Source organism: Bubalus bubalis, chromosome 15 (assembly GCF_019923935.1).
Source record: "Bubalus bubalis isolate 160015118507 breed Murrah chromosome 15, NDDB_SH_1, whole genome shotgun sequence".
NCBI classification, from domain to species: Eukaryota; Metazoa; Chordata; class Mammalia; order Artiodactyla; family Bovidae; genus Bubalus; species Bubalus bubalis.
Window position 1 is genome coordinate 81,530,980 of NC_059171.1, and position 18,789 is coordinate 81,549,768.

General features: G+C 65.1%; 5 protein-coding genes across 11 annotated transcripts; 4 read left to right on the top strand and 1 right to left on the bottom strand.

The window, feature by feature from the left end:
• The first annotated feature begins 105 nt into the window (after positions 1-105).
• GPT (glutamic--pyruvic transaminase) lies at positions 106-4,489 on the top strand. Of its 3 annotated transcripts, XM_006064598.4 has the most exons (13): positions 106-511; positions 1,052-1,163; positions 1,623-1,788; positions 2,029-2,118; positions 2,193-2,301; positions 2,471-2,604; positions 2,693-2,936; positions 3,092-3,171; positions 3,261-3,397; positions 3,513-3,687; positions 3,764-3,919; positions 4,013-4,125; positions 4,196-4,489. In XM_006064598.4, exons 1-13 carry the CDS (start codon positions 256-258, stop codon positions 4,284-4,286), a joined length of 1,863 nt encoding a protein of 620 aa, XP_006064660.3. In that variant the 5' UTR covers positions 106-255; the 3' UTR covers positions 4,287-4,489. The 3 variants fall into 3 exon arrangements, with proteins under 3 accessions (XP_006064660.3, XP_006064661.3, XP_006064662.3); XM_006064599.4 differs by lacking the exon at positions 3,764-3,919; XM_006064600.4 differs by lacking the exon at positions 1,052-1,163 and having other exon boundaries at positions 405-511.
• A 41-nt stretch (positions 4,490-4,530) lies between these two features.
• LOC123329352 lies at positions 4,531-5,919 on the top strand. Its single transcript, XM_044928449.2, has 2 exons — positions 4,531-4,664; positions 5,390-5,919. Exons 1-2 carry the CDS (start codon positions 4,535-4,537, stop codon positions 5,917-5,919), a joined length of 660 nt encoding a protein of 219 aa, XP_044784384.2. The 5' UTR covers positions 4,531-4,534.
• On the top strand, positions 5,082-7,818 carry MFSD3 (major facilitator superfamily domain containing 3). Of its 2 annotated transcripts, XM_006064601.4 has the most exons (5): positions 5,552-6,677; positions 6,986-7,133; positions 7,215-7,339; positions 7,405-7,514; positions 7,599-7,818. In XM_006064601.4, the coding sequence occupies exons 1-5, from the start codon at positions 5,990-5,992 to the stop codon at positions 7,770-7,772; spliced, it is 1,245 nt and encodes a 414-aa protein (XP_006064663.1). In that variant the 5' UTR covers positions 5,552-5,989; the 3' UTR covers positions 7,773-7,818. The 2 variants fall into 2 exon arrangements, with proteins under 2 accessions (XP_006064664.3, XP_006064663.1); XM_006064602.4 differs by lacking the exon at positions 7,215-7,339 and having other exon boundaries at positions 5,082-6,677.
• A 57-nt stretch (positions 7,819-7,875) lies between these two features.
• RECQL4 (RecQ like helicase 4) lies at positions 7,876-14,522 on the bottom strand. 4 transcript variants are annotated; one of them, XM_025265647.3, is made up of 23 exons: positions 14,257-14,522; positions 14,159-14,192; positions 13,935-14,035; positions 13,560-13,700; positions 12,655-13,256; positions 12,463-12,562; positions 12,259-12,385; positions 12,040-12,150; positions 11,810-11,938; positions 11,634-11,726; positions 11,421-11,557; positions 10,943-11,026; positions 10,690-10,863; positions 10,438-10,617; positions 10,225-10,366; positions 9,883-10,145; positions 9,518-9,803; positions 9,315-9,444; positions 9,070-9,236; positions 8,816-8,996; positions 8,581-8,734; positions 8,314-8,422; positions 7,876-8,223 (listed from the first exon to the last, which is right to left on the bottom strand). In XM_025265647.3, exons 1-23 carry the CDS (start codon positions 14,359-14,361, stop codon positions 8,099-8,101), a joined length of 3,675 nt encoding a protein of 1,224 aa, XP_025121432.3. In that variant the 5' UTR covers positions 14,362-14,522; the 3' UTR covers positions 7,876-8,098. The 4 variants fall into 4 exon arrangements, with proteins under 4 accessions (XP_025121432.3, XP_025121433.3, XP_025121430.3 ...); XM_025265648.3 differs by having other exon boundaries at positions 10,690-10,842; positions 11,810-11,941; XM_025265645.3 differs by having other exon boundaries at positions 11,810-11,941.
• Positions 14,523-14,779: 257 nt separating this feature from the next.
• LRRC14 (leucine rich repeat containing 14) lies at positions 14,780-18,527 on the top strand. Its single transcript, XM_006064583.4, has 4 exons — positions 14,780-15,159; positions 16,242-16,595; positions 16,781-17,365; positions 17,466-18,527. Exons 2-4 carry the CDS (start codon positions 16,267-16,269, stop codon positions 18,031-18,033), a joined length of 1,482 nt encoding a protein of 493 aa, XP_006064645.1. The 5' UTR covers positions 14,780-15,159; positions 16,242-16,266; the 3' UTR covers positions 18,034-18,527.
• Positions 18,528-18,789: the final 262 nt, after the last annotated feature.

Below are 18,789 nucleotides of genomic sequence, written 5' to 3' on the forward strand. Positions count from 1 at the left end.
GCCCCGGGGCCCTGGCTGCCAGCTTCCGCTTGGGCTGGCAAACAGGCTCTGAGCTGGCCAGGCATGATGCGTTAGGGTGACAGGGCTGCTTAGGGGCCTCACTTGGGAGGGCTTGGGCCCTGCCAGCTTGTCTGTCCCCGGCAGGTTGCTTGGCCCAGCCACGAGTGCTAGGTGCCATAGGCTGGGGTCACCCTCTCTGCTGGACACTTACTTACCTGGTCAGCTCAGGGTCCGCGGTGTCGCCCTTCCCTGAGCATGAGTGGTTGGAGGGATGTCCCCAGCAGAGCGGGGGGTTGCGGGGGCAGGCTGCCGGTTAAATTTAGCGTGTGGGCCGGGGCGGCTGCCCAGGGTCCACTCTCCACCACAGCTGCCACTTGGGCCCTGCTGCCAGGGGGCGGGCAGAGGCGGGCTCCGCCTGAGGCTGGGCCCGTATCAGCCTGCGCTCCTGCCTGGGGGCCAGAGAGGCCTGCGCTCTGGGAGGCAGCGGTGGCCGAGGAGCAGGAGGCACGAGGTGAGAGGCCAGCTGCCTGGGCACCGGTTTCTTCTCCCGCCCGCGGGAGCTGAGGGGCTGGCGCGCCACAGGCCTGCCCAGCTCCGCTGAGAGGGCGCTCCCTGACCCTCAGCGTGGGGTCGGAGCCTGGGGCTGGGCAGGCCACAAGGGGCCTATCGCTCCCTGCAGGGCCTGCAGAGGTGGGCCCCGAGGCTTATCACAGCTCCCTTCCCACTCTCTGCACCAATCAGGAGCCTCAGGGAGGGGGCGCTTAGGTCACCTTGCCCCCGGTGCAGCCCCAAGGGCAGCTCCAGGCTGGTACGTGTTTGGCAAAAGGGCAGGACAGCAGCCCAGAGCTGCAGAGGTGTCCCAAGGGCCCTGTGAAGGCCCGGAGCTGCCCAGCACCCCCACTCCCAGCACCCCAACTCAGAGACTCCAGCCTTGCAGCACTGATGGGGGACCAAGCTCCAAACACAGGGCTCTTGCTGGCCCAGGCCTGGTCCCAGCACAGGAGGGCCAAATGGAACCCGTGTCTGAAGCCTCGCTCCCCTCCCCCAACAGCCCCAAGATTCCTGAGGCCTGGCTCAGTTACCCGGGAGACAGGCCTGCTCTGCTGGCCGGGAGCAAAGATGGGGGGTCCGAGAGGGCTGGGCCTCGGCCGAGCCCCACTGGGGTAACTATGCTGAGGTCCCGGGCCTCACTCCCGCTCGTTCGGGGGCCCAGCCCTCCCAGCTCTGTGGGCCCCTCAGGGCGCTCACCCCCTCCTCGCCCCCAGGCCTGGTCCCACAGAGCCTCTGGCACCTTCTGCCTGTCCCTGCCCCATGTGGGTCTCCTGTCCCCTGTCCTGGGGACGCTGGGCGGGCACCGGGCCTCACCCCAAGCCCCGCCTGCCTTCTCACCCACTCTCTGTGGCTCCCAGGGCAGAACTGTGCCCAGGTGGGCGGGGCCTGGCAGCCCGGCTCCTTCAGCCTCTTCTGTCCTCTCAGTGGGGCCAGCAGGCTGCAGCCAAGAGGGCACCCCCTTCCCAGGCTCCCCCTTCCCAGCCCTGGCCCATCGAGCCTGGACCGGCTGACCTCACCCCTGCTTCTGGATCCTGCTGCCTCCTGAGCCTCCTTCCTGCCCATCTGAGCAGAGTCATGGCCTTGAGGGCAGGTGAGCACAGCCAGGAGGCAGCAAATGGGCTGAAGGAGAAGGTGCTGACACTGGACTCCATGAATCCTTATGTCCGGAGGGTGGAGTATGCGGTGCGAGGCCCCATCGTGCAGCGGGCACTGGAGCTGGAGCAAGAGCTGCGCCAGGTATGGTCCTGCCCTCCGGGCCTGGCGAGAGGACCCCAGGCGGTACCCCCTGCCCCCCAGCCCCCAACCTCCCGGGCCTGGCAAGAGGGGCCCGGGCTGGTCCCCCATCCCCCGCCCGCCCCCGGGGCCTGGTGAGAGGGCCCCTGTCTGGTCCCGCGCACCCCGCCCCCACCTCCTTAGGAGACAAGGCCTGTGGGAGTGATAAGCTCCCCCATCACTGCGCTCCCCGCCTCCCTCCAGGGCGTAAAGAAGCCCTTCACCGAGGTCATCCGCGCCAACATCGGGGACGCACAGGCCATGGGGCAGATCCCTATCACCTTCCCGCGCCAGGTGAGGCTCAGCACTGCCCTGCACCCTCCCCCCATCAGCCCGTGGACCCTGGCCTCAGCACTCACTCCTCCCAGGTCCTGGCTCTCTGCGTCCACCCCGATCTCCTGAACAGCCCTGACTTCCCCGACGACGCCAAGAGGAGGGCGGAGCGCATCTTGCAGGCGTGTGGGGGCCACAGCCTGGGTGAGCGCCAGAACCCGCCCAAGCCTGGAGGAGGGGTGGTGAGCAGGAGCTGGAGGGAGGCTGTCCCGGTAGGGGGGTGGGCCCGCTGGAAGGGGGCGGGTCTCCTCCGAGGGCAGCGAGGGGACCTCACTTGTCCCACCCCGGCTGTCCTGCCCCGTTTCCCGCTCAGGGGCCTACAGCATCAGCGCTGGCGTCCAGATGATCCGTGAGGATGTGGCGCGGTACATCGAGCGGCGCGATGGAGGCATTCCCGCTGACCCCAATAACATCTTTCTGTCCACGGGAGCCAGCGATGCCATTGTGGTAGGCCGGGCCAGTGCGGGAAGCCACCGTGGCTCCTAGTGCGCAGCCGGGAGGGTCTGCCAACCTCACCTCCCATTCCCGCCCGCAGACGGTGCTGAAGTTGCTGGTAACCGGCGAGGGTCGTACGCGCACGGGCGTGCTTATCCCTATCCCTCAGTATCCACTCTACTCGGCCGCGCTGGCCGAGTTCAACGCGGTGCAGGTGGACTACTACCTGGACGAGGAGCGTGCCTGGGCGCTCGACGTGGCCGAGCTGCGGCGCGCGCTGCGCCAGGCGCGTGACCACTGCCGCCCCCGCGCGCTCTGCGTCATCAACCCCGGGAACCCCACCGGTGCGCGTCCCCACCCGTCCCCGCCCCGCCGCCCTGGCCCGAACAGGCACCCCTGTCCACCGCACCTGGGTCAGCCTTTCCCTCCACCCGCCGCCCTGCGCAGAGCAGAGCGCCCCTTCGGCTGACCCCGGACCTGTCGCACCCCCGCGCCCCAGGGCAGGTGCAGACCCGCGAGTGCATCGAGGACGTGATCCGCTTCGCCTTTGAGGAGAGGCTTTTCCTATTGGCCGATGAGGTGCTGGCTGGGCGCCCGCAGGGAGGGGGCGGCGGGCGGCGGCGCGCGCCCAGGTGACGTGGCCCGCTGTCTCCCGGCCACCCATCCAGGTGTACCAAGACAACGTGTATGCCGAGGGCTCGCAGTTCCACTCGTTCAAGAAGGTGCTCACGGAGATGGGGCCGCCGTACGCGGCTGAACAGGAGCTCGCCTCCTTCCACTCGATCTCCAAGGGCTACATGGGCGAGTGCGTGCGGGCTGGGCGGGTGGGGCCCAGAACCTGGGCGACGGCCGGGCTCTCGTCGCCGGCAGGCTGGCCCCTCCTTGCCAGCCCTGCCTCGATGCCCGTCTTCGCCTCGCAGGTGCGGCTTCCGCGGCGGCTACGTGGAGGTGGTGAATATGGACGCCACGGTGAAGCAGCAGATGCAGAAGCTGCGGAGCGTGCGGCTGTGCCCACCCACCCCGGGCCAGGTCCTGCTCGACGTGGCTGTCAGCCCGCCGGCGCCCTCCGACCCCTCCTTCCCGCGGTTCCAGGCGGTGAGTGGGCGGGGCCGCGGGCTTCGGGGCGGCGCGCCTCGGCCTGGCTTGACCAACCCTACCCCCTCGGCAACAGGAGAGGCGGGCGGTGCTGGCCGAGCTGGCTGCCAAGGCCAAGCTCACGGAGCAGGTCTTCAACGAAGCTCCCGGCATCCGCTGCAACCCGGTGCAGGGCGCCATGTATTCGTTCCCGCGCGTGCAGCTGCCCCCGCGTGCGGTGCAGCGCGCTCAGGTCCGACGTAAGGACGGGCAGGCCGGGCAGGGCCCGCGGGGCCGGGGACGTCCTCCCTGAGCGTCCCCTCCCGTCCTCCTCCCGAACCCCCAGGAGCTGGGCCTGGCTCCCGACATGTTCTTCTGCCTGCGCCTCCTAGAGGAGACTGGCATCTGCGTGGTGCCTGGGAGTGGCTTCGGACAACGGGAAGGCACCTACCACTTTCGGTGAGGCCCTGCTTGCGCAGCCCCTCCCCTCGACCCCCACTGCATTGGCTTACTTTTTTCCCCCTTTCAGGATGACTATTCTGCCCCCCATGGAGAAGCTACGGCCCCTGCTGGAGAAGCTGAGCCAGTTCCATGCGAAGTTCACCCACGAGTACTCCTGAGGACCCGTCAGAGGCCAGGGCTGGCCAGTAGGGACGACCTCCGACTGAGGGCACTCTGCCCTGGGGCCTCTGGACTTGCTCCTGCTGGCCGTGTGGCCGAGCCCCTGCCCCTCCGCAGGCCCTAATAAAGCAATGGGCTGGCCGGGCTGCTTGGAGGCTGCGTGCACACCCGTGTGCACCTTCACAGCCTTGTCCACTCCTGACTGCCTGTCTGTCTGGGTTCTGTGCAGGCCTGGGGGCCAGGGGGGATGGTCAAGCAGGGCTTCCTGAGGAGCAGACATTCTTACAGAATGGAGTTGGCTGGATGGGAACTGGCAGAGGGAAACCAAGCAACCGTGAGAGGGCAAGGAGGATGCCTTGGTTCTCCAAACGGGGCAGGTGACAGCGGTTCTGCTGCTTTTGACAGCTTCAGGAGGATGTCGGCTAAGGAATCGGGGAGGAAGGGCACATGGGTCACCTTTGTCATGCTGTGTGTGGAGTGTGTGGCATCCACGTGCAAATGCAGTCCTTGGGCTGGAAAACAGAGAGGAGGCCCCCTCAGAGCTGGGGCAGGTTTAGGGCACCAGCCCTCAAGGATGAGCACCTACTGTCACTGTTGTGGGTCCTCTGTGGTGGGCACTTTAGTCCCCATTTCATAGAAGAAGAAACCTGCTCCCTCCCCCCCCCCCCCAAATGCCTAGAAATGACAGGAAACTTACTCCACGTGGCCTTGGCAGCTGACCAAGGGTCTTGGCTCAAGTGCCTGTGAGTTGGTTTAAGGGTTGGGTGGCTTCAGAGATCCACAGGCATGGGGAGACTACTGGCCAAGCTCCCAGCTCAGCTCGGGAGGGGGTTCTTAGCCACAGCGCTCTTGGTTCACTCGCTCCCCTGGGCCTCAGGTGTCCTCAGGCATTAGCACAGCTCTGGGCCGAAGAGGCTGTGTGAGACCCTGCGCTCAGGCTCGGGTTTCCCCTTGCGGGGCGCGGACTGCCTCCTCGCTGAGGCCAGCTGGAGCCTAGACAGGCTCTAGGGGCCTCCTGACTGAACGCGAGGGCCTTCGGGGCAGCAGCCGGATGCGTCCCTGGGATGAACAGGGCTCAGGCCTTTCCCACGACCCTCTTCAGCCACCGGCCTGCAGAGAGCGCTGAGACCACGACCTCAGGGAGCTAAGGGGCACCGGAGCCAAGGAAGCAGCAGTGGAGGCTTGAGAGGACAGCTGCTCTGTGGGGCTGTAGGCGACCCAGCGGAACCGGCAGCCACCAGGCCCCAGGTGGGACATCTGCGGCACTTCCGGAGGCTGAGTGATGTCTGGGAGCGGATTAGACGGCCGGGGAGGGCCCTGGATGGGTCCCGGTTTCCGACGTTCGAAGCCAGTCGGCCACCGGGGGCGCGCGTGGGCTGTCGGCGCTCTAGCCCGCCCGCGTCCTCTATGGCCGCCTTATTTCCGGGCTGTGCTGTGGCGCGCGAGGGCTACCCAACCCGCCGCCGAGACGTCCAGCTACTCGGGGGCCTGAGCCCGCGGGACCCGAAGGCGTGTTCGCGGATGCCAGCTTGGCCACCCCTGACCCAGCCCCAGTCATGCCGCTGTGTGACCCCTAACCCCATCGCGACTGGACGGACCGGACCCCCCTGGGAACCGCCCTGCCCCTGCTGAGTGGGTCCCCTCATCCCGCCCCAGTCTGGTCCTGAACGCAGCCCCCGCCCCAGGGCCGCGCCCTCTGGCCATGGCCATGCTCGGGAAGCTGCTGCCCCTGGCTGGTCTCTACCTGGTGCAGGGCCTGCCCTACGGCCTGCAGTCAGGCCTGCTGCCCGTGCTGCTGCGCGCCCGCGGCCTTTCCCTGACGCGCGTGGGGCTGGCCAAGGCGCTGTACGCGCCGTGGCTGTTCAAGCTCGTTTGGGCCCCGCTGGTAGACAAGTGGGGCTCCTCAAGGGGCTGGCTGGCGCTCAGCACGGCTGCCCTGGGCCTGCTGTGCGGGCTGCTGGCAACCCTGCCTCCTGCCGGCCCTGGCGGGGCTGCGCTGCCTGTCCCAGTGGCGGCGCTGCTCCTGCTGCTGAATCTGGCTGCGGCCGTGCAGGACGTGGCCCTGGACATGCTGGCCGTGCGGCTCCTGGAGCCAGCCGAGCTGGGGCCCGGCAATACCGTGCAGGTGGTTGCTTACAAGCTGGGGGCCGCGCTGGCCAGCGGCGGGCTGCTGGCCCTCCTGCCCGCGCTCTCCTGGACGCTGCTCTTCCTGCTCCTGGCCGCCACCTACTGGCTGGCTGCGGCCGCGGCCTGGGTGGCGCCCGCCCTGCGACAGCTGCCTGTACCCGCGCCCTCAGCGCATCCCCGCCCCAGCCTGCGCCTTCAGCAGGACTTGCTTGCCGTGCCTGGGACCCTGTGGACAGCGGGCTTCGTGCTCACCTACAAACTGGGTAAGTCAGGCAGTAGCACAGGTGGGTCCCCAGGAACTGGCGCGGGACTGCCTTCCCTCTGTGGTGTCTGATCTGAAGGCTGGAGCCCACCCAGACTGTGGCTGGGCCTTGTTTCCTATCCTGCAGGTCTAGCCCCAGCCACACCCCTTTAGGCCTCTCTGGGCTGCTTTGTGCTGACCCTGAATTTGGCCGAAGCCTAGCCCCGACTGTCTGCTGGTGTTTGTGGCCCAGCAGAGGCAGGGCTGGGGGAGCATGACTGAGGCTGAGGTGGAGAAGCAGGGCAGGCCGCCCCTACTTTCTCTCCACAGGTGAGCAGGGTGCCAGCGGCCTGTTCCCACTGCTCTTGCTGGACGGTGGCATCTCCACTGCAGAGCTGGGGCTGTGGAACGGTGTGGGTGCTGTGCTCTGCTCCATTGCCGGCTCATCCCTGGGTGGGGTCCTGCTGGCCAGGTGTTGGTGAGCCCCCCTCAGCGTGCCCTGCCCACCTGCTCCCCTCTCCTTCCCTGTGCCCTCTGACCTGCTCCATCTTCCCCTCAGGCAGCCACTGCCCCTCCTGAGGTCAGTGCTTTGGTTCCGTCTTGGGGGCCTGGGCTACCAGACTGCCCTGCTCTTTCAGCTGAACAGCCCCAGAGCCAACCCTGTCCCTGGCACAGTCCTGAGAGGTGAGGGGTGGGCCACAGGGGGGAGGAGCCTGGGTCCTGGGCCCTGCTGACCCTCACCCTCCCAGGGGCAGCCCTGCTGAGCCTGTGTCTGCAGCACCTCCTGGGGGGCTTGGTCACAACCACTACCTTCACCATGATGATGCGCTGCAGTCAGCTGGCACCCAGTGCCCTGCAGGTGAGAAACATGGCTGCAACATCCGGGGCTGTGGGCCTGGAGTCCAAGCAGGTCCTGACATGACATTCTCCGTCCACCCTGCAGGCCACACACTACAGTCTCCTGGCCACTCTGGAGCTGCTGGGGAAGCTGCTGGTGGGCACGCTGGCAGGAGCCCTGGCTGATAGCCTGGGGCCACGCCTCTGCTTCTCTCTCTTCTTAGCTCTCTCAGCCACCCCCATGCTGTACCTGGGCTTTGCGCCCAGCGCCCTGGCCTGAGCCGAAAGGCTGAACATCAATAAAATGGAGTGTGCTTCTGGGACAAGTACTGTGCAGTCATCCCCAGACTATGGGGTTCCCAATGGAAGGAAGGATCCTAAAAACAACTCGAGCAACTTTTATTCTGCACTTTGGGGCCTCTCTGCCCCCGTGCTCCTGGTGGTGGGCTGTGTTCAGGGTAGTGGGCCACTGTCCTGATCACTGCATCCCCCTCCATCTTTACCCTGAGGACCCACTACACCCGACACCCCCACGCTGTGGCCTTGCAGCCCTGCTTAGGCCCCTGTCTGGGACACGGGGGCACTGGGTCCTCTGCAGCAGGGTGGTCAACGGCCCCACAGCAGGAGCTCCTGCGTAGCCAGGTGCATGAGGGCAGGGAAGCTCAGGTGCAGGTACTTCCTCCAGAAGCGCCGGTCCCGCCCAAACACCTGGGCCGGATAGCAGGGACTCCCTGGAGGGGGAGGAGACGCGGCTGAGGACTTCGGGCCAGGTGTGCCCCCAGCCCCCACCTCCCTCAGGGCTAGGCCTCCCAGGTCCGCACCGATGCCGTGGAAGATGCGGGCCACAGCCCTGCCTGAGAACCGCTGCTCTGGCCAGGAGGACAGGAGCTGGCGGATGTCCCGGCGGATCTGGTCTTCCCAGTCCTGGAGCTGTGGGGGGGACAAGTCAGGCCAGCCCAGCTTCCACTGCTCGGTCTTCTGCACAGCTCAGTGTTGCGCATGGGCTTGTCATGGTGCCAGCAGGAGGCAGGTGTGTGCCTGCAGACGGCGCATCCTCTGCAGCCACCCCTCTAGGCCCTGACACTCACCCTGTCCTGTCCCAGCTCGGGGTCATCCTCTGTCTCCAGGCCCCCTGGCTGTTCTGACTCTTCTTCAAAGTAGTGACTGAGCAAGGCCTTGAGCCTGCTGCTGCGCTCCCAGGCGGGCTGCTCCAGGCATGGCCCACAGCTGGGGAAGGCCACGCTGTGGAGGGGAGAGCCTGTCAGAGGGGCCTGCCTAGGGGAAGGGTGGGGTGGCCCACGGCCTGCCCACCTCCGCCTGCACCTGTGAAAAGCCCGGAAGGTGTGGTGCAGGTGGACCAGGGCCTCTCGCTCTCGGGCCTGCACACGGCTGTGCAGAAAGTCGCAGATCTGGTCCCTCTCCTGGGCCGTCAGGTCCCCTGGGCTGTGCAGGCGGAAAGCCGTCTCCCTGAACTCCACCAGCACCCCAGTGCCCTGGGGCACACCTGCCAGATAGGATGTCAGAAACTGGCCAAGGGGCGGAGAGCGGGTGACAAGCGGGGCTAGGGGTGGGCGCACCTGTCCTGGGCTCTGGGTCCCACTGCAGCTGGAGGAGAGCTCGCCGCACAGGGCCCAGCTCCCAGCCGGTAGAGTCCGCCAGCTCGACCAGATCTAACTCCACAGAACTGCATCCCCGCTTCGTGTCGGGGTGCTGCTGGGCCAAGCACAGAGCCAGTGGAGGGCACCTATGCCAGGGGAGCAGCATGTGATTGGCAGCCCTGTACTCTGTCCCAGTCGACAGCTCGGGTGGGATGTGTGCTCACCTGCGGGCCAGGGCCTGGAGCTGGGTGGGGCCCCCAGGCCAGCGCAGGTGGCAGCGGGCATAGGTGGGTGCCAGCAGCTTCAGCCAGCGCCGTGGGTGCAGCTCCAGGTAGCACAGTAGTGTCTCAATGGCTGCGGGCAGAGCAGAGCTCACTCGGGGCCTGTGGGACCCCCCAGCCCCGCCACATACGCCCCTGCTCCTCACCCTCCTCTGGCATGTCCAGGGCCTGAACGGTTGGCTGCACTGGGAGCACCCGCTCGTGGCCTGGGCACCGGGGTGTGTGTGGGACGCTGGGCTGGCCAGGATCCTGGGCACTCGCAGCTACAGGGGCCCCGGCCAAGTGCCCTTCCTTGCTCCTGCTGCCCTCCTGCTCTGGGGGCCTCCGGGCACAAGCACAGGGAGGGAACACGCGCTGTACCAGCCTCTTCACAGCAAAGAAATCCACGGTGTTGGCGTGCACGTGTCTGCATAGCTCCCGCAGGTCCTGGCCCTGGGGCAGAGTGGCGTGAACGTGGGGCACAGCCCCGGGCGGGGATGGGGGAACTGCGGGGGGTGGGGTGGGCACCCACCTGGGGCTGGAGGAAGAGGTGGCAGTGTGCCGGCTGCCCGTCACGCCCTGCGCGGCCCACTGCCTGCACGTAGGTCTCAAAGCTGGAGGGCAGCCCCAGGTGCAACACAGCCCGCACGTCTGGCCGGTCCAGCCCCATCCCGAAGGCCACCGTGGCCACCACCATGCGCAGCCGGCCCTCCATGAAGGCCTGCTGCACCCGCCGCCGCTCTCGGCTGCACAGGCCAGCATGGTAGGCCTCGGCCACGGCCTCCAGCGCTCGGCCTGCAGAGAAGACACAGGGCAGTCAGGTGGGGTGCGTGCCTGGGGTGCGTCTGTGGGCGCAGGCCTGCCTCCACCTCACCGTGGGGCCCCGGATGCTGGGCATCGCGCAGGCAGGTGCGCAGCAGGGCGGCGACACGCTCTGTGTCCTCTCGCCTGTGGCAATAGATGATGATGGAGCCCTGAGCCCGGAAACGGTCACTCTGCAGCAGTGTCACCAGCGCCTGTGGGGACGACGGTCACTGCAGAGACCTGGGAGGCGAGGCCGCTGCCAGGCCCACGCACGTACGCTTACCTGGTCCGGGTCCCTGTCCGAGGACACGGAGAGGTGCAGGTTGTCAGGAATGGTAGCTGGCCCTCTGAGCACAGACTCCTCGGTCACGCCCAGGTGCCAGGCCACGTCGAGGGCAGTGCTGCGTGTGGCCGTGGCTGTAAGGCCCAGGAAGCAGTGGACGCCCATCTGGTCCCGCAGCGTCTGTGAGGGGGGCGGTGAGCCAGCCGTCCCCTCCCCGCCCCTCTGCACACTGCCCCACCCGCCCAGGCTCACCTGACAGACGCGCAAGTAACAGGGCCGGAAGTTGTGGGACCACTGAGAGATGCAGTGGGCCTCATCGAGGCAGGCAAAGGCGACCGGCGGCAGCTGAGAGAGGAGGGTGCCGGCCCCGGCCCCAACCAGCGCCTCTGGGGACAGCATCAGCACCTGCACGCGGGCCGCACGAGCCTGAGGAGGCCCGCTGGTCAGCAGCGGCACCCAGCTCCACCCGCTGTTCCACCCGTCTGGCCCTGGGAGGCCCCCTCACCTTCTGCAGGGCAGAGTCCCTCTGCTTCTTGGTCATCCCTGAGTGAATGCAGGCTCCCTTCAAGCCGGGGGGCAGGCCAGAGAGCTGCAGGTACAGGAGCACAGCCTGTTCCACGGCCCTGGCCCTTTCCCAAAGGCCTTCCAGCGTGGTTTCACCTGACAACTACTGGTGACTCCCCTCCAGGCCCTTTGGGGAGGAGAGGCCAGAGCCAACCGTGGACCTTGACTGAGGCGCACTGGGGATGGGTCCCAGTGGGGCTGCTCCTACCAAGCTGCTCCCCTGGTGGGTGGGACTAGGTCTAAGCAGCCGTGTCCCTGTGCCTTTGGGCCACTGCCGACTGTGGACAGGGTGGAAAGGGCCTGATAACTTGTAGCTCTGGGGTGGGGGTGGGGCAAGAAACAGCAGCCCAAGTGAGTCGGCAGAGCCACGGTTACCAGTCCTTGCTTTTGTCATGTGTCCGTGGGCCCTATCCACCTACCTGGTCATCCATGAGTGACGTGAGAGGAGAGATGACCAGGGTGAGGCAGGGGCTTCGCTGGAAGTAGAGCAGCGCTGGGAGCTGGTAGCACAGGGACTTGCCAGCCCCCGTGGGCAGCACCAGCAGGGTGGACATGCCTGGTGTGATCCAGAGTCAAGATAGCCGTCCTGCAGCCTGGCCCCAGCCCCGCCACACTCCTGCCCGCCAACTCACCAGACAGGACCCGCATGACCACACGCTCCTGCCCAGGGTAGAAGGCATGGTGCCCCAGTTGCTCCAGGGCCTGAAACACCTCAGCCGGTGTGTCTGTGGACACAGGTGTCAGTCAGCTTGGTGCCGACTTGTCTTAACCCTTCCGTCCAGGCCTGGGCTGTTGGGCATCTGCTGACCTGCCACCTGACCCGAGGGCCCCGGTGGGTAGAGTGGAGGCACGGAAAGAGGTGGACAGGGCATTCTGGACACAGACTGCCCCGTGGGCACCAGCAGCTCAGGTGCCCCAGGCTCAGCGTCTTCTTCACCTGCTGAGAACAGATGAACAGTATAGGAGCCCTGGGCGGGTATGGCGTCACAGTACCAAGAAAGCAACTTGCTACAGCCTCTCCTCCAACTCGTCACTCACCAGAGCCTTGGCAGCAGGCCGCACCTGTCCTCAGGGTCGCTTCCTGTGACGTGGGCTGGGTCTGTGCACCATCCGCAACCTTGACATCCTTCTGAGGGGCCAGGAGAGGTTCTGGACCAGAAGCAGGGAGTTAGTAGGGCCTTTGCTTGAGCCAGAATTGCCTCCCCAAAGAGCACGACACCCCTGTAAGCAGGCTGGCGTCCAGGTCAGAGGCCTCACCGGGCTGAGGGCATCGGGACGCCCATTGGCTGAGCTGCCCACGCTGGAAGCAAGAATCCTGGGCTGGGGCTCTGGGCTGACCACCCCCAAAACACTCTCCTTTTTTCTGCCACTTCTGCTTCCATGCCTGGTTGGGGACACAAAGAAGGGTCACAGGGCAAGCAGTAGGACAGGTGGGGGGAGCACCCGGTACCACCTCCTCACCTGCTTGCGAAGGAGCCTGCCCCGCAGGGCCCAGCCCCGCACATAGCGTCGCTGCTTCATGTTGAGCCGCACATAGTTCCCCCTGTACTGGATGGCAGATCTGGAAGAAACGCACAGGTCGGCAGTGCCCACAGCCCTCCCCACACTGGCTCAACTGAGGGCAGCCCTGCTGAGAGGTTAGAGCAGTGATACCTGGAGGCTGGGGTCCTGCCTGGGGGCTGTGCCTTCACAGGCTGATCTGGACAGTCTTCTGCAGGCACTGCAGCCCCAGCTCCCTCAGGCAGGGCTCCTGCTTGGTCGGGGCCCTGCTGGGTCTGTGCAAGCCTTCCCTCCAGCTCCCCACTCTGTCTCCGCTTCTTGCCTTGACGGTCAACAGGCTGACACTTCCCTGCACTGACACCAGCTGCTGGTAGGGCTGGAGCCTCTGGGCCCTGCAAAGGCACCTCAGGACCAGCGCTGGGGCTAAGGACAGACGCAACAGCTGGAGTCAGAAGCTGTGAATCCTCTGCACCCAGGCCAGGCTGGCAGGTCCTGGGAACCTCCAGAAAATCTGGGGTCCTGTTGTGACACCGCTGCAGCCAATCAGGGTCAAGGGAGCCCAGTCGCAGGCTCAGGGATGCCCTCAGCTGCTGGAGCCGGCCTGGCCTCAGCTGGGGCCTGGGAGGCTGAGGGAGCACTTCATTGACATTTTCTGGAGAGATGAGGGCAGCTGCTGTGCCTGGTGGCTCCGGTGAAGGGATCTTGGAGGAGGATCTTTGTGCAAGCCGGGGTATCCCGCCCAGGGTTGACCTAGCCTGCGAGGGAGACAAGAAAGCAGGAACTCAGGCCCTTGGGGTGCTACAGACTCATACGTGCTGGAGGCCCACCTGTAACAGCTAAGTAAGGTAAGAAGCAAAAGGTTGGGACGTAAAGGAAGCTGAGGGTGGAGGCTGACCTGGAGCTCCTCTGTGGAGCTGTACTGGATGTGTGTGCACAGGTGAGCATGTGACTACCCGTGAGAGACTTGACAAGGATGGGTATCTGGTAATTCTGCCTAGGGCCACCTGCAGCTCTGGACCCAGGATGGATGCACTGACTGCCGGGCCCTCACCCCTCACCTGCAGACTGCCCTTTAGGTTGGCCTTAAGCCTTTTTCCATAATCCTGCGCAGACTCCTGAGGGCTCCACCTTGAGGGAGGATGGGGACTCTGGGTCGCAGCCCGATTCAAGTGGTGCCCCCAGCAACTGGGCTCCAACATCTGCAGGAGACAGTGGAGAGACCTAAACCACGGAGAAGCTGGTGTGTGAGGGGGAACAGAGATGTCTCCACCCCCTAGAAACCCGAGGAGGGGCTGTCCTTCCTGCACCCTCTCACACTTCCCCCTCCCCCCGCTCCCACCGAGCTCTGTGCCCCACGGAGGTTGGGTCACGACTCCTCCCGGCTCCGGCATACAGGCTGTTGACCCAGAGGTTGGGATGTCGAGCCCAGGTACCTGCTCGGCCGCCGCGGGAAGCGACTGCCCCGAGCCGTGAGGCTCGACGCCGCCGGCCTGGCCCAGAGCTTTCTTCAGGGAGCGGTACTCTCGGTACAGAGCTGAGAGCGGGGTCGGGGGATCGGAGTTGAGGACTCAGGATTCCCCCGGGAGGGGGCGTGGAGGCCTCCCGCCCCCGGCCCACGGCCTTGGCCACTCCCTCCGCCCCGCGCCCGCGGGCTCACCGCGGGTCTCCTCGGGCGCCGCTTCCACGTCTTCCTGTAAAGGGAACGCGTCAGGCGGATGCCGCGCCCTCAGCTCCCCGCCCACGGGCAGCCCGCACCTTGCCCGGCCGCCGCCCGCTCTGCAGCCGAAACGCGCGCTCCCACGCCTGCAGCCGCTCCCGCACGTCCTGCAGCCTCTCCCGCACGTCCCGCAGCTGCTCCATGGTCACCGGAAGCTTGGCGCCCCGCGAATCTCCCGCCTAGAGGGCGATGCCGGCCGCCAGCCAATGGGGACGCTCGGCAGCTTTGGAGGCGTAACACCGCGGGGGGCCCCTGGGCTGGGGCAGCCAATCCACGGGGCCCCGCTGCGGCAACCAATGAGGTGCGTTTACGTCATCGCGGCGCGCGACGGCGCAGGCGGAGCGCAACGTACGGCTAGGCGGGGCCGGCGGCGGTGGCGGTGGCTTGGGTCCGGTTGAGCGCGGGCTGCCTGCTGGGGACCGAGCACGGCGGCTTGCGGCTCTTTCTCTGCCTGGCTGCACAAGGAGGGTGCGGTCACTCGGGGCGGCGTCGCACCGGGGGCGGGGGCGGGGGCGGGGGCGGAAGCCCGGGCGGGGCAGCTGAGGGAAGGGGAAGACCCGAGTAGGGTGCCGGGCTGAGCGGCCTCGGGTCCTGGGGAACGACGCTCCGTCTTCGAGAGGCAGGCCTCGCCGGAGAGACGGAGGGCGTCGAATTGACGGTCTCCCGCCGCTGAAGGCCCGGAGGAGCCGTGCGGGGGCGTCTTCAGGGAAACGCTGGAGCCGTGGGCCGGTGGGAGGGGGCGGTGGCCACCACGCCGAGACTCCTCCCATAGTGACCACACTGGCTGCTTTCATTTTCTCTCGTGACAGGTGATCGGTTGGTCTGTCCTCTCACAGCGAGGTATGAATCGTCCTCGCGAGATTTATCCTCAGGCAGAGCGAGACCGAGGGTTGACGTCCTGGGCTTCTCAGGAACCAGCGCCTTAAGGACTTGTGTATGAGGTCCGCAAGAGCTGGGGCTCTGGGGCCAGTCTGCCACCCTTCCCAAGTTCGTTACCCGGGACCTTTGTCTGGCAAGGCCTAGGTCTTAGTTTCCTAACTTTCAGGGAAGTGGCCCGAAGGCAGTTTTGAGGATGAGGTGCCTGGCACGCAGTAAATCAGCAGCAGAGCTGCCATGCAGGCACCTTGTGGCCTCAGGCATCTCTTCTGTGCTCCTTGTCAGCTTGGATATACCATTGGCAGCCGCCTCTACCTATCTCAGCAGAGGCCCCTAGTTTGGGGTCTTTGAATCCCATGGGTTTGATACTTGTCCTCTTAATATAGTTCTCCAGGGAAGAGAGACATTTACACAGATGGTAAGGACACCAATGGGTGAGGTATTCTTTCTTTCTATAAATCTTCAGGGGTCTCCATGTCTGATAGTGCTCCTGGAAGATAGTTATGTTGAGGGCTTGGGTTACTCTAGCTCTTCAGACTCAGAGTTCACTGGGTTCTGGTCCGTTCTACTTGTCCTGCTGTTTATTAAACTGTATCTATGGTTTCAACTCCTCTTTGCTGTGCTGTGCAGAATCCAAGGGCAGCCTGCAGGAGCTTGTGAGGCGGCTGAGAGAGGGTGCTGTGATGCACCTTCCAGCCCCAGGGATTATCTCATCCCTCTAGTGCTTGGCCAGGGGTGGGAGGGTGGCGGGTGGGGGTTGGCTTTTTCCTATGTTTAAGAAGGGGAGGATCTCTTGATAAGTGGCTTTGTGATTTGGAAGGTCTGAAAAACAGATGATGTGCCCTGCAGAGCAGCAGCCATCAAAAGCACACCTACACAGGCTGGTCATCTCTGGTGCCATGCTGTTTATATGCTGCTTGGTGGCTTTGTCTCCCTAGAGAGGCCCCTCTGCTTCTCGGGGGCCGGGATGGGGGTGGCCTTGTTCTCCCTTCTCCTTTTTTCAGCCTATTGCGAAGTATCTAGCACGTGCTCGTCAAAGCCATGGTTCTTTGCTCTGTGCCACGCACCAGGCTGAGCTTTCCCACTACCAGCATGGAGGGGGTGGGGCTGGAGTCTGTCCTCCCCACTGAAGGGCACTTCCCTGCAGGTGATCTCCTGCCTGGCCTAGCGCCATGCACACCCTTGTGTTCCTGAGCACACGGCAGGTGCTCCAGTGCCAGTCAGCTGCCTGCCAGGCCCTGCCCCTGCTGCCGCGAGAGCTCTTCCCCTTGCTGTTCAAAGTGGCCTTCATGGACAAGAAGACGGTAGTTCTGCGTGAGCTGGTGCACACTTGGCCTTTCCCGCTGCTCAGCTTCCAGCAGCTGCTGCAGGAGTGTGCCCACTGCAGCCGTGCCCTGCTGCAGGAGCGGCCCAGCACAGAGAGCATGCAAGCCGTGATCCTGGGCCTGACTGCACGGCTCCACACCCCGGAGACTGAGCCTGGCACGCAGCCCCTCTGCAGGTATGGGCTCACTGGAGGGACCTTCAGGCCTGGTGGGGGGATGCAGAGTGGGTCTCCCCAAGAGGTTCCAGGCTGGTACAAGAGCTCAGTGCAGAAATAGGCATGTTGCTTCTGTTCCAAGGTGGTTGGGAGTGGGTGTGGGCTCTGTCCCCTTGTCTCCTGCCTCAGCCCACCCATGCTCCCAGGAAGCATGCGCTGCGGGTGCTGGATATGACGGGCCTCCTGGATGACGGCGTGGAGCAGGACCCTGGCACCATGAGCATGTGGGATTGCACGGCAGCTGTGGCCCGCACGTGCATCGAACAGCAGCAGGGCAGGACTGCAGAGCCTGGCCAGGCCCCTGTTCCTGTGGAGGTGCGTGTGGACCTGCGGGTGAACCGGGCTTCCTATGCATTCTTGCGGGAGGCACTCCGCAGCAGTGTAGGCAGCCCGCTGCGGCTCTGCTGTCGGGACCTGCGGGCTGAGGACCTGCCCATGCGCAATACAGTGGCCCTGCTGCAGCTTCTGGATGCAGGCTGCCTGCGCCGCGTGGACTTGCGCTTCAACAACTTGGGCCTGCGCGGCCTGTCCGTCATCATCCCACACGTGGCCCGCTTCCAGCACCTGGCCAGCCTGCGGCTGCACTATGTGCATGGGGACTCTCGACAGCCCTCCGTGGACGGTGAGGATAACTTCCGCTACTTTCTGGCCCAGATGGGCCGCTTCACCTGTCTGCGGGAGCTCAGCATGGGCTCCTCTCTCCTCTCAGGGCGGCTGGATCAGCTGCTCAGGTGAGTGGACTCTGCTATGGCTCTGCCTCTCCCTTCCCCTCCAGCAGACCCTCCCCTGGCTCTGCCTATTTGTGACCCCTTGTGTTCCCCCCCACCCCAGCACCCTGCAGAGCCCCCTGGAGAGCCTGGAGCTAGCCTTCTGTGCCCTGCTGCCTGAGGACCTGCGTTTTCTGGCACGGAGCTCCCATGCTGTCCACCTCAAGAAGTTGGACCTGAGTGGCAACGACCTGTCTGGGAGCCAGCTGGAGCCCTTCCAGGGTCTGTTGCAGGCAGCAGCAGCCACACTGTTGCACCTCGAGCTGACCGAGTGCCAGCTTGCCGATACCCAGCTGCTGGCCACACTCCCTGTGCTGACTCGTTGTGCCAGTCTCCGCTACCTCGGCCTCTATGGCAACCCGCTGTCTGTGGCAGGGCTCAGGGAGCTACTGCGGGACTCAGTGGTGCAGGCTGAGCTGCGCACAGTGGTGCACCCTTTCCCTGTGGACTGCTATGAGGGCCTGCCCTGGCCACCGCCTGCCTCTGTCCTCCTGGAAGCCTCCATCAATGAGGAGAAGTTTGCCCGTGTGGAGGCCGAGTTGCACCAGTTGCTACTGGCCTCAGGCCGTGCACACGTGCTCTGGACCACAGACATCTACGGGCGCCTGGCTGCAGACTATTTCAGCCTGTGACCTCCAAGCTCTGGGTGAGAGACTGTCCGGGGGTCCAGGGCTGCTGGAGGCCCCTTGCCCCTTGGGTAGGCAGAGCCTATCCTGGAACCCTGTGGAGGCTTGACACAATGGCAGTGGCCTCTGATTTCTTTGCTCCAGGGCTCGCCTTGAGCCTCCCCATGCTTTCTGCAGCACCGTGTGCAGTTTGTCCTGCGTCTGCTCCCCTGGCTGGCTGACCATCTGTGGGCCTGAGGGCTGGATTCCAGGCCTACATGGCCCTGCTTGGTTTGGCTGCACTTAGCTGCTCTTCAGTGTCCTGGGGTCTTCAAGCTGAGAGATGATGTTTTCCTCTAGGCCCTCTCCAAGACCAGATTGCTCTGGGTTGGAAGTTGGGACAGGGGCCTGCTTCACGGAGGGTTGGGATCCTAGACACTCTGGGGCCTCTTACCTCTTCTGGGTTTTGGTGCCAGAGGGTGTCTTAAAGGTACAAACGTGCAGTGTGCTTAGAACTTAAATCTGTGACTTTTTTCTTGTCCTAATTGGTTAGAGTGACTCATCTCCTGTTCTGTCATCCCCAGCATGGCCACTGGGGACCATGTCTTTGGTTTGCTGCCCATTTTTCTGGGCATTTCCACAATCTGTCCCCTTCTCCCACATCTCAGAGGTCCAGGCCTACAAAGGGCGGTGGGACCAGAGGCAGACATGCAGAGCTGGAGGTCAGGTTAATTTGGGAAGTGGGGGAATCATTTCTGGAGGGTCTCAGTGGCGTGCTGGGAG